General features: G+C 34.9%; 1 protein-coding gene across 1 annotated transcript; it reads left to right on the forward strand.

Annotated features, from left to right (window-relative positions):
- Nucleotides 1–4,702: 4,702 nt before the first annotated feature.
- LOC141289009 (nuclear factor 7, ovary-like) lies at nt 4,703–11,597 on the forward strand. Its single transcript, XM_073821200.1, has 5 exons — nt 4,703–4,794; nt 4,881–5,114; nt 5,434–5,453; nt 6,099–6,205; nt 11,035–11,597. The coding sequence occupies exons 1-5, from the start codon at nt 4,735–4,737 to the stop codon at nt 11,595–11,597; spliced, it is 984 nt and encodes a 327-aa protein (XP_073677301.1). The 5' UTR covers nt 4,703–4,734.
- Nucleotides 11,598–12,104: the final 507 nt, after the last annotated feature.

A 12,104-nucleotide genomic window follows, 5' to 3' on the forward strand; every position in this document is an offset into this window, starting at 1 on the left:
GCAATTTCCTTTCAGCAAGTTTAATAACAAAATAACTGGAAATGTTTAACGGTCACAAAACTGTGTCGCTCCAATTTTACCTGAACAAGTTCTAACGGCTCTCGCCGGAAATGACATCAGCATCATTTTCAATGTTTTTAAGAAACATTTTAAATTATTAAAACACAATTATTTATCAATTCTTCAATTAAACAATTATTCTTCACACATCAAAATAAATAAACAAATAGCTTAAATGGCTCTTACAACAAGCCTTAGTGATGTGACATGTGACTTCAGAATTTCCAACACACCATAAATGGATTTCGTGTCATCTAATATAGGTCCTTGTTTTATTTCCAAATTTTGGAATAATTGTGTTGATTTATAATATTCTATTTCATAATAAAGCATTTCAGACATTTTAAACTTATTGTTTTATACTGCCTTAACCAATGTCCACATTCAACTTAACATAAGTTCACCTGTTTGTTGATTGGGCTTTATGTTTTATAACTGATAATTCTGAGATTTGAGGAATTTAGGCTTTCTGTCAGCATAAAATCTGGTCCAACCACAGTTCATCTTTCTACACACCAATAATCTGAATTAAATGTATAGCAGAAAATAGTGGAGATTTGCACTTTAAAAACAGACTTTGTGTCCAGTTATGATTTGATTATGTTGTATCTGGCATGTGCTAACTAACAATAGAGTGAAAACTTGAGTTGCAGGTAAAAAAAAAAAAGTTGAAACTTAAATAATATACTTTATTATACATAAAGCTGCGGTCCGTAAATTTTTTGGGGGTTAAAAATGTCCAAAACTACACTGATAAAAATGGTTTTGTGGTGAAGTAAATAATACAGAAAAACAAATGTAATCTCTACATTAAATAATTTGGTTCAGGTAAGAATAAAAAAAGAGAGTAAATTCAATAATAGTACTCAATTTAAGCTTGCAGAATTTAAAAAGTTAACTTATAAGTATATTTTACTTGGAATTGTTTGTTATTTTTGCAAAGATTGTTTAGGTAAATATCGAAGTCATGATCCCGTTGTTCCCATCATGCACTTGGGCATGAATAATTAATAAGGTAATTTTTTTTTTTGCATTTTTCAAGATGTATTTACACTGTTTTATAGTTGCTTTTGTTGTAAGGTTAAGTAACTTGCTGTTTTATAACATCTACAGTTCATTTTCTACACAAAATGACCCATTCATACTCAAAAAGTATTCACTGATTGTTACCGTCATTGTGTATCATGTGCCAAGTATTGAGGTCTCTGTGTTCATTTGGTTAGTAACTACATTGAGTCAACATATAACCTTAAAAACAATAAGGAGCTGTCTATTTGCTTGTGTACATGTTTGTAAGTGAACCACATGCTTTAATGGCTTTTTTTCAGTGCTGTGATGCTTGAGTAAAGTTTACAAATCATGGCTGAGTGAATTGTACTTGAGGACTGCAGAGTAAACTGAAAATAATTAAGTAGAAATTATTCATCAAACTCTAACTACAGTTAAATTTACTTATTTCCTTTGCTAATTGTACTTAACTTAGTTAAGTAGATCTTACTTAATTTCATACTTACATTTTACTTAAAAAATGTGCATGCAAAACTTGCCAAATAATTGTTTTTACCTTGGCCCGATTCACAACAGTAAGCTTGTAATAATGTTTTCTAATTTAACTGGTACTGGTAGGTTTTTGCGGGAAATACGAGCATGTTGCCGTTTGTCTTTGCGTCATTACGTCACGTCTGTACACATAACGAAGTAGTCCCGGCTAGTAAGCTTTATTGCATATGAGGATGCTGCAGGTGGCAGATCATTTATAGCCTTTTTTCAAAGCAGCTGGGATAATTAAAGGCACAAAATGTAAGATTTTGCCACTAGAGGGCGCATATTTAAAACAAACAAAGAACCAAAGGCGTAGTTTGATGACGCTGTGATAGAGTTTGGAATCATGCGACGGGACTCAGGCAGAAATTATGTCCATGGATGAGTTAATGCATTAAAGACGTATTAAGGTCACTGTAGTATGAGGCAGGGTGGGGCTGAAAGTCGTGAAAGCGAAGCGAGGGTGCTGGAGCGATTACTAATGAAGGACGAGTGCGATACACGGCTCGAAAGCAGCGGAGCTTTTATTATGCCACAGTCAACCGCTTCCGCTCCTTCCGGTCATCATTACGTAGGAAAAGCAGTGTTGTTTTACCATACTAGATACATTTGAGTGCGTTTCCATGTTGTCCAAAAAATAAAACCGGAAAATCAAGGGTGTAAGACGTCATTAGGAAGCGACGCAAGGACACGGCCTATTACACTAGTTAAAATTGCTTATTTCTCTGGATTTAAACATTCTTGGGATAATGTAAATATAAGTCAGCAAAATATATAACACTGTTCTAGTGATTTTTGGATATTTTATTCAAAAAGAAAAGATATTCTGTCTTTATATTTATCGGTACCACTTTACAATAAGGTTCTTTAGTTAACCACATTAGTTAACATGAACTAATAATGAACTGCACTTATACAGCATTTATTAATCTTTGTTAATGTTAATTTCAACATTTACTAATGCATTATTAAAATCTTGTTAACATTAGTTATTCCATGGAATGTCTGGATACTGGATTCTGATTGGCTGGCAGGTGTGCAGTAAGTAAGGGATAATCAACGGTTTGCCGTGCGTTAAAGGATTTTAAATGCACGACGTGGAGGCTAATAACCGCCCGACGCGAAGCGGAGGGTGGTTGCCTCCGCGAAGTGCATTTTAAATCCTTTAACGCACGGCAAGCCGTTGATTATCCCTTACTTAATGCAGTGTGAACTAACATGAACAATGAACAACTGTATTTTCGTTAACTAACGTTAATGAAGATTACTAAATACAGTAACAAATGTATTGCTCATGGTTAGTTCATGTTAGTTAATACATGAACTAATGTTTAACTAATGAACCTTATTCTAAAGTGTTACCAATTTATCTTTATGATGGCAGATTTTAATCCAGAAATGATTATGTGTTAATGAGATGCATGTAAGTGATTTAAATTAAATTATATTCCGGTTTTAAATGTGCATCTAATTACAGATACATGGGCAAGAAAACCAGTTCTAAGGAACATTAATTTGCTTTTTGGGTTTAAAGAACAATTTCTTTATATGAAATTTATATGGTTTGACAATTAGAGATTAGACTGTTTGCAGACTGTTTGAGAACAAAGTATAACAATAATAATTTGCACAGTTTGTTGTAATATTAGCTGAGCGGTCGTTATATTTAATCACTAATGGTAGCACGATTTATTCTAATGCTTTTTTTCTCAGCTGCCACAAAAATGGCAGACATGTTACTTGTTCAGATGACAATATCCAGTGAAAATTCTTATTTGGGTCATACTTTCAAGACGTAGAATCTGTGACTCCTACGTACAGTATTCACACCGGTGCGGTCACTGACAGCCACACATACTCCTCAAAACATTAGATTCATCCGCCCTGAGGAGCCATGCCGATGCACATCCCACGTAAAGAAGATAATTCTGCAAATAACTGCAATTGCAGGTTTCAACTCAGAGATGGTGACAAAAGGGCAAAATTTACCAACTGCAGCTTTAACATACTCTACTCATGTAGATCAGCCAAAAAGACTATAGACTATAGAAATAAAATTTTTTACCCCGTTCATTCAGGACTTGGTCTTTTATGAGCTGACTAGAAGCATTGCAAATATGGTGGCAAAGTAAACAGACTTTTGTTGAAAAGGATTTGGATATACTTGATTAATCTCACAAGGGAAATGATTATGTTTCAGCATCTTGAATATAACCCTAAAATTACAGGTCTACTAAAATTAAATTAAAAGCAGCTCTGTAACAAACACTTACCATTAAATATTAATGTACAAGAAAGCAAAAACAAAACAAAACAACAAAAGATTATTCCCAAAATATTTATTATGAAAAGTAAAATTCAAAAATATGAGCAACATTTTGTTCACTTGGCTTTGCTTCAACTTTATCTCACATAAACAGGTTTTGATATCACTAATTGCTACATAATATTATACTTGTTCATTCATGTATTCAAGTGTATTTATATAGCACTTTTCACGATGCAAATCATTGCAAAGCAGCTGTACAGAAAATTTCGGATAATTATAACTTAATGATTATATGTTGCAATCAAACACATAGCAAAAATTGGTAGTGCTGTATGTTGTTTCAGGGCTGCCATCATCAGAGGTTATGTAAGATATAATTAAGATATAATTTAGTACCTCTCTCTAATTAAGATATAATTTAGCACCTCTCAATGAATCATAATTGGATCATAAGTTGCACCAAAAACACAGAGGATATACTTCACTTCATTGCACTTTATAGTGTCTCTGATCACACTGAGAAATGATTTTAGTTGTTTTTGTCTGAGAAGTTAGTTGTTTTTTTAGACGACCCACTTATTTATTAATTAAACTGTTCTCTAAAGAAAATGAAAAATTCTAGGACATTCAATTTTTAGATACTCTAACATGCAGTTTTTGCAACTCCACTTTACATTTTTAATGGTTGACAATGTTGATACTGACTCCTGAAAGTTGCATGAAGCCAGTCAAAATGTGATTTTGGAAAGCACTAGTCTGAGAGACATTCAAGAAACTACTGTTTTCTTTAATAATGTGTCTGTATTTATCAATTTGCTCTTTTCCAGAAGCAATTAAAGGACTGTCTAGAATCGCAACTCTCCATGAAGGAGGCCTACGTCGCTGTAATCCGTGAAGACAAAGACAAGATGGAGAAAATAAAAGTTGGTCTACTTTAAAAAAAAGAAATATCACAATGTAACACTTCCTGCAAAACAGAATCACACAACTCTCCCTTTCCTACCCACAGAAAATGGGGGATGAGCTGCAGGGGCGAGTGCACAGTGACTTCCAGGCTCTCCATCACTTCCTGCAGGTGGAGGAGGAAGCCATGTTGAAGGAGTTGAAGAGGGAGCAGGAGGAAATGCTGCAGAGGCTTGAGCGACATCTGGAGGCCCTACAGGTGGCCATCAGAGACGTGGAGCAGAACATCAACATGCTACGACAGACTGCCAGCAGCACAGACCAATCTGTACTTGTAGAGGTGATTATGACTGTTTCAGTTTGTAATGTTGCTTCTGCATATCCATTTGTCAAAGAACTAATATTTGGAATATTAATGTTACATTTACAAAAGAACCTAGAGTGCTGGTTGTCAGAATGACTTATTAGTGCAGTGTAGCTACAGCCAGAGTCTCATATATATTTCACACAACAGCAGAACCGCAGAAAAATCGATTCTACAGTGATTTGAGCATGCGTGTTAATTATCAGGCAGATGGTTTGCTTTTGCTGTGTTCTTGCTAGCTTCTGTAGTTGAGTCTGCAAAGTAACTTGTTCTTTTTGATTTCCTTCCTCCACAGCTTCCAGAATTGAATTCCAGGTGAGTAGCAATCAAAAAGCTATTTTTATTACTGTTATTAATTCCACTGTGTAGGGATCTAATAATGTTCCTTGTACGACTTTTTAATGGTAGTCTGTACTACTAAAATGTACAGTTCTTGACTCCATTTCAGTACCATAGTATACAAACCATAGTATACAAACTTTGGATCCATTTCACTATTTTATTCAACCATTCGAATATAAAAAAAATGTCTAGTTAGTAATGGCGATTTTTCTTAGCTCTACAGACTTTTATAAGGGAGTAGTTCACTTTAAGAACAAAAATTTACAGATAACTCATCCCCTTGTCATCCCCTTGTCATTCTTTCTTTGGTTGATAAGAAATTATGTTTCTTGAGGAAAACATTTCAGGATTTCTCTCCATATAATGGACTTCAATGGTGCCCCAGAGTTTGAACTTCCAAAAGGCAGTTTAAATGCAGCTTCAAAGGGCTCTAAACAATCCCAGCCGAGGAAGAAGGGTCTTGTTTTAAAGAAGATATTGTGTAGAGTCCTTTGAAGCTGCATTGGAAGTTTGAAGGTTCAAACTTGGGGGCACCATTGAAGTCCACTATATTGAGATAATTAATACTAATCCTTTAATGTCTTTGTTATTAAAACTTTAATGTCTCCATGATTTCAGATCACCTTTGCAAGAGCTGAATATCAACCTAAATACTTTCAGAAGCAAGCACATTGCACCTCTTCAATACACTATGTGGCGAAAAATGTTTCAACATTTGAATCCAGGTAATTTGTTCTTTACACTTTGCCTAGATACTTTATCCACTACTATGTATTTGATTAGTGGTCACTACATGATTTTTTGTTTTTGTAATATTTGTTTTAAAAAAGCAAAGCCAATATAGAAGGTATTGTATGAGAGAAATAGCTCAAGGTATTCATTTTCCGCTGATAACAGATGGTGTTATTGCCATAGTGACAGTACTCTGGCTGTATGAATAGCCCCCCTCGGGGTAGCAAAGGATTTAGTAATTTGTCGAATGGCACAGTGAGCATATGTTAGACTATAATTCGAATATCAGTTTTAGCAGCCTTCACAAATTTTTGTTTACATGAAAATGTAGGGTTACACCCTTATCAGGAAATGATGAAAAACTGCAGTCGTCTGTTCTGCTGATTTCATTGTATTTCACTTCCGTGAACTTACACATAGTGTAAAAACCCTGTTACTGTTACTGTTTCATAGCTGCTAGCATATATCTTTATAGCATATATCTGTATACCAGTTCCACAGGTTAATTTCATTAAAGTTGGAATTGAGGCTTTTAATCAATATCTGTTAGCTTTAAAATCAAATCACAAAACTAAAGGTAATTGGCTATTAAAGCAAGGCACAATGACTTTAATATGCACAAGTATTTAATATGCTTAATAAAACTAACTTTTTGGAACACCTGCCAATGGCCGGTGACATGATAAAATTGACCAACCAATTGTTTTTTTTTTACCGGCAGTTATTGCTACTACAATGGCTAAACATACTTTGTGTGTGTTTTAATTTGTCCTGCTACTGGTATCTCTATTGAATGCATTTTCCCTCAATTTTACCTATTAATTATAGCCATTACAGGTTAATTTAAAGCTATTATTTCTTATTTTTAGGCTCGGAAATATATAACAAGAATTAAAGTGATTTTAAAACAGTCCTCACCTACACTATAAATTGTACATGCATAAACAACAGATTATTCTTTATTCAAACTACAAAAGTTTTTAAGCGACTAGAGCAGTCGAGGGATGATTTCTCTTTTTCTTTTGTCCTTTGATTTCCATCAATGACAAACTTCAGCAGGTTTCACTTTAAAAGCTTTAAAACCTGATGCACACGACGCGGATCTGACACAACCGATTTTTCTCCTAACACTTTACAGTCATTTAAGACTTAATAAATCGTTTAAGACTACGTTTACGAGGTAACTCACCTAAACTGCATGGTAAACTTTTTCAATGATATGTGATTTCAGCTCAGTAATCCACCAGTTCCGCAAACACTTGGAAACATACGCCTTGCCTAATTTGCAATCTCAGCCGCTCTCAACGCTTTCTCCACGCCGCTTTCAATCCCATAATGCAACATGCTAGTGTTTAAGACAAGCGGCAACCTCCTGCTCTCTGTATTGAAACCAACACGGAAATGGCTTAAACTACAATTCATCGACTGGCCGCTAGAGACTGGCTGCAAAAGGGAGTCAATCCCATAGATGCCCCATTTTAAAATGCCCAACTTTACAGCAGAAAAAAATATGTTTACAGCCTGGTACAAAAAGTGGTTTTGGCCTATATAGCTAATTTCACCCTTCGTGTCAACTGTGAGGGGGTTGAATTTTTTTTATAACTCATCCGTTTAAGTTATATTAAGCCTTAAAGTTCTGCATAATTAAGGGGTGTGGTCACTTGAGTGACAGGTGGATTGCCGCTGCTGTCACCATTGTCGCGCTAGGCAGGTGTGTTTTCAGCAACCAGCTCCACCCACGGCCCGCCTCTTTGCCGATTTTCGATTATCCGGGAGTGACGCGCGATGACGCGATTCCAAGATGGCGACGGCCGAATCCCGACCACTATAAGCTTCAAAATCGCTCTTCAGAAACCTACGGGTGACGTCACGGACACTACGTCCATATTTTTTACAGTCTATGGTTTAAGCTCAATTTCCATAGAAATGGATTGAAAACACTTGCTCCGCTGCGCTCGCTATGTGCCAGATGAAACGTACCGTAAGTATGTGTCGCCACGTTCTCGGGTTATAAAGAATAAAGAAGGAAAAAGTTAATCTTCCGAATTGAAGCAGCAATATCTTCTCAGTTAAAAGTTATTAGAACCTTAGAAACAAGCTGGCCATCACACTGCTTTGACCTTATCATCCCGTTTGTATTCCATTATTGGATTGGCTCTTGACACTTATGACAGAACAGCTAAAGTTAATTATGATGATCTTATGTTCGGAAAAGATAATTTTATTCGCTTACATCAGAAACAGCAAATCTCTTTAAAAACTGGCTGTTGCTCTCACTACATTGCATTGTTATATTTTGTAAAAAAAATTCCCGCCAACTGGTGACTGACTCACATTTGGTGCTTGGCGAATTTAGGCCCTGAAAATGTTAAAATAGTTGGAGCATCATGTTGGGCATGTTAACTAATGACTTGCGGTTCAGTAAAGTAAAGAACCTCTAAAATAAATCAGTTCAAGACTGATTTGTGAGTTCTTTTGACTTTTTTATTAAAAAGATTGGGCTCCTAATACAGCGTTTTAACCAGATGTGATGTAATAAGGTTCCAGAGACAAGCAGTTTGCCTGTCCACACCAGACACGACACAACTACAAAATAAAATCAATTAATAAAATAATAAAAAAAAACAATCAGAAGAGTGTGTGGCCAGGCTCAAACACACTGTTTTTTCACACTTACAGTGAACTGGTTAAGTACATAATCAAATTAATAGAAATTATTCAAAATAGATTCTCTGTGACTGCCCTTATGAAAAAGAAGTTTATTCAAGTGTGTTATTAGTATACTTCTTTTAAACTAAAAAATAGGAAAGTATACTTTGTCTACTTTTTGTGTACTTCTCAGAAATGTGCTTTATATACCTCTCAGAAATATACTTAAAATGAGATTTAAGTGTACTTGATTTATACTTATGCTCTGAGAATCCGTGTTTTTACTGTTATACACTAGGGACGCTATTGTACATCTTCTGTGCAGAATTTCCAAAACACAAGTGAAGAAGAAACCTAAACAGATGCTTCCACATGTAATCTAACACAATCATCAGGCATTAAACTGCATCAAAACCATAGATATGCAAAACTGTGTAACGTTATGGAATAAAACGTTGACCCATGAAGAGATACTAATGACTGACAAGCTTTGGGGTGTTGATCAACTCCATCTATTTTTTGATTATCATGAATAGTCTTTTTTTTTAGCTTTTGGTTCAAAATGTTGTTTATTTATTTATTTATTTTTTTCTTTTTTGAAACTTACCCACATTTAAGTGTTTATATAAAAGCAGTTTACAAGCAAATACCCTGTTCTTTCTTTTGATGTTTTGTATGTTCAGATATTCATATAAGAAAATATATACAAATGAATACCTAAATAGGGACATATTAGTATACTTAAAATGTGATGTAAAATTCACCCAAATAAATATTATGTGTATACTTTCAGTATAAACCTACTAAACTAGTAGTTTACTGAGACTATACTTCAAAGTGTACTAAAAATGCATAAAAAGTATTTAATTAGTAAACTATCAGTATACCTATAAGTTCACGTTTAGTATACTTGCAGTACAAACTGAAAGCATAGATGTAAACTAGTTGTGTACTCAAAGTTTACTACTATTATACTTAAAGTATACTTAAAAGTATACTTTCATATACTAGAAAGTGGGCCAATTTAGTTCCAAGGAGTATTAAAACAGTACCCTTAAAAGTATACTACTAGTATACTGATAATTGTATACTTACTACATAAAGTATACTTAAAAATATACTTGAACTGTACTCCTTTTTTACAGGTGATACTGATCTTTGTCATGGAATACACTTGTTTGGTCACATAGAGCTCATAGTTTGAATAGTTTAACATTTTTTGAAGATCTATAGTAAATGATCTATTTTTGCTTTAATTATGGCTATAAAAATCACGCAAAAGTGATATTCAAACAATTTAAATATTATAAAAAGCATACAAGTAGACAATCATTGAGCTGTTGTGCTGGTTAGGGTGAAAACATGGAAAGAGTTATTGGAAGACCAGTGTTGTTTTTGACAACCATCTTAGATTTAGTCTTAGTCTTAGTCTTTTGGACTAAAATGCTTCTTAGTTTTAGTCAAATTTTAGTCACTACTATATGTGATAGTTTTAGTCCAATTTTAGTCGACGAAAAGTCAAAAAGGTTTTAGTCTAGTTTTAGTCAAAAAAAGGGAAAAAAGTAGTTTTTTAACAAATTAATGTAGGTCAGTAAGTATTTTGCTGTTGGGTAGTGTCACTTATAAGTTGTGAAAATAGCAGATCTATAGTTCAACACAATGTGAGCTTCCGGATCGACTATTTTCACCAATAATTACAATAATGAAGGAATGTTTTAGAACATAAAAGACAAAAAAGGATGGAATGCTAAAACGGCTTGCCATACTAGTATAGCAAAGAGTATTTAATGCTAAAATGGCTTGCCATAGCGTCAGATACTTTTTAAGTTTTAATTGGCATGCACAATAAGCGGAAATGTCGTGCATTTTAAACGTCTGACAGACCACCCACTAACATTTTCGTCTATTCTCGTCTCGTCAACGAAAACTCACACACGTCTCGTCATGTTTTAGTCATCAACGAGCCATTTTTATCTCGTCATCGTCTCGTTATCGTCATGAAAAAAAGTGGCGTCAACGAAATTATTTCGTCATCGTCATCGTTGACGAAAACAACACTGTGGAAGACACGGATGAAAAACCCTTCTGTCGATTCTAGTATTTTTTTTTCTTTTTTAAATACAATAAGTTTTGCAGTCAGTGTAGTTTATGATGGTGTGTCTTTTATTCCCAGGCCCAGCACCATTGATATTTGACGAGGACACAGCTCATCCCAGTCTACAAGTGTCCAGGAACAAAACCCAAGTCATTGAGAGTGACAAAATGATCAATTTCACAACCAATGCCAAACGCTTCCTTCAGTGTGTCAACATTCTTGCAACAGAAGGCTTTCAGTCAGGCAGGCATTATTGGGAAGTGGATGTAAGTCACAATCCTAAATGGGACCTAGGTGTTGCTCTGGAATCGGTGAATCGTCAGGTCAGAGTCAAGCTGTGCCCTGACAATGGATACTGGACCCTACGGCTACGCAATGGCAGCCAGTACTCGGCCGGCACGCAGCCCTGGACGCCAGTGACTGTGATGACCTCGCCTAGCAGGATTGGAGTATTCCTGGATTGTGAGGAAAGGAAAGTGTCTTTTTATAATGCAGATAACATGGCGCTGCTGTATTCCTTCTCCAGTGGGCCGAGAGGAAAAGCATTCCCCTTTTTCAGCACGTGCCTCAGTGAACGCGGTCAGAAAGCTCAAGCCATCCGCATCCTCCACTTCCCCTTTGAGTGTCCATCAGAGATGTAAAACAAAGCCCGTAGACACTCTGGTAACTTGAACTATGTTCAATAGTCTGCAGGTTATTATGAGCCTCAATCATAATTACAAATCACAAATTTAAAAGGGTCCACACAAAATAAACTGATATTTGTAAATCTGTTGATTGCAGAGATCTGATTTTACAAGAATAATTGACATTATTTAATGACAGTAACCACATTGCCATGTTACCCTCAATTTACAGTATCTTTTTGATTCTATCTTTTCTAGAATCTAATTCTGTAGAATCTTTATTTCATATTCACAGAATATTCAAAATTCTTTAGCCTGATTATTTCGTTTTCACCTACACTGAAAAAAAACAATAAGTAAATGTACTTAATTGTTATTTTGCAAGTTTTTGCGCGCATATTTTTAAAGTAAAATTTAATTAAGTACAATCTACTTAACTAAGTTAATTAGCAAAGAAAATAAATACATTTAGAGTTTGATGAGTAATTTTGACTTAATTATTTTAAGTTTACCCTGCAGTCC

Source organism: Garra rufa, chromosome 16 (genome assembly GCF_049309525.1).
Source record: "Garra rufa chromosome 16, GarRuf1.0, whole genome shotgun sequence".
NCBI lineage: Eukaryota > Metazoa > Chordata > Actinopteri > Cypriniformes > Cyprinidae > Garra > Garra rufa.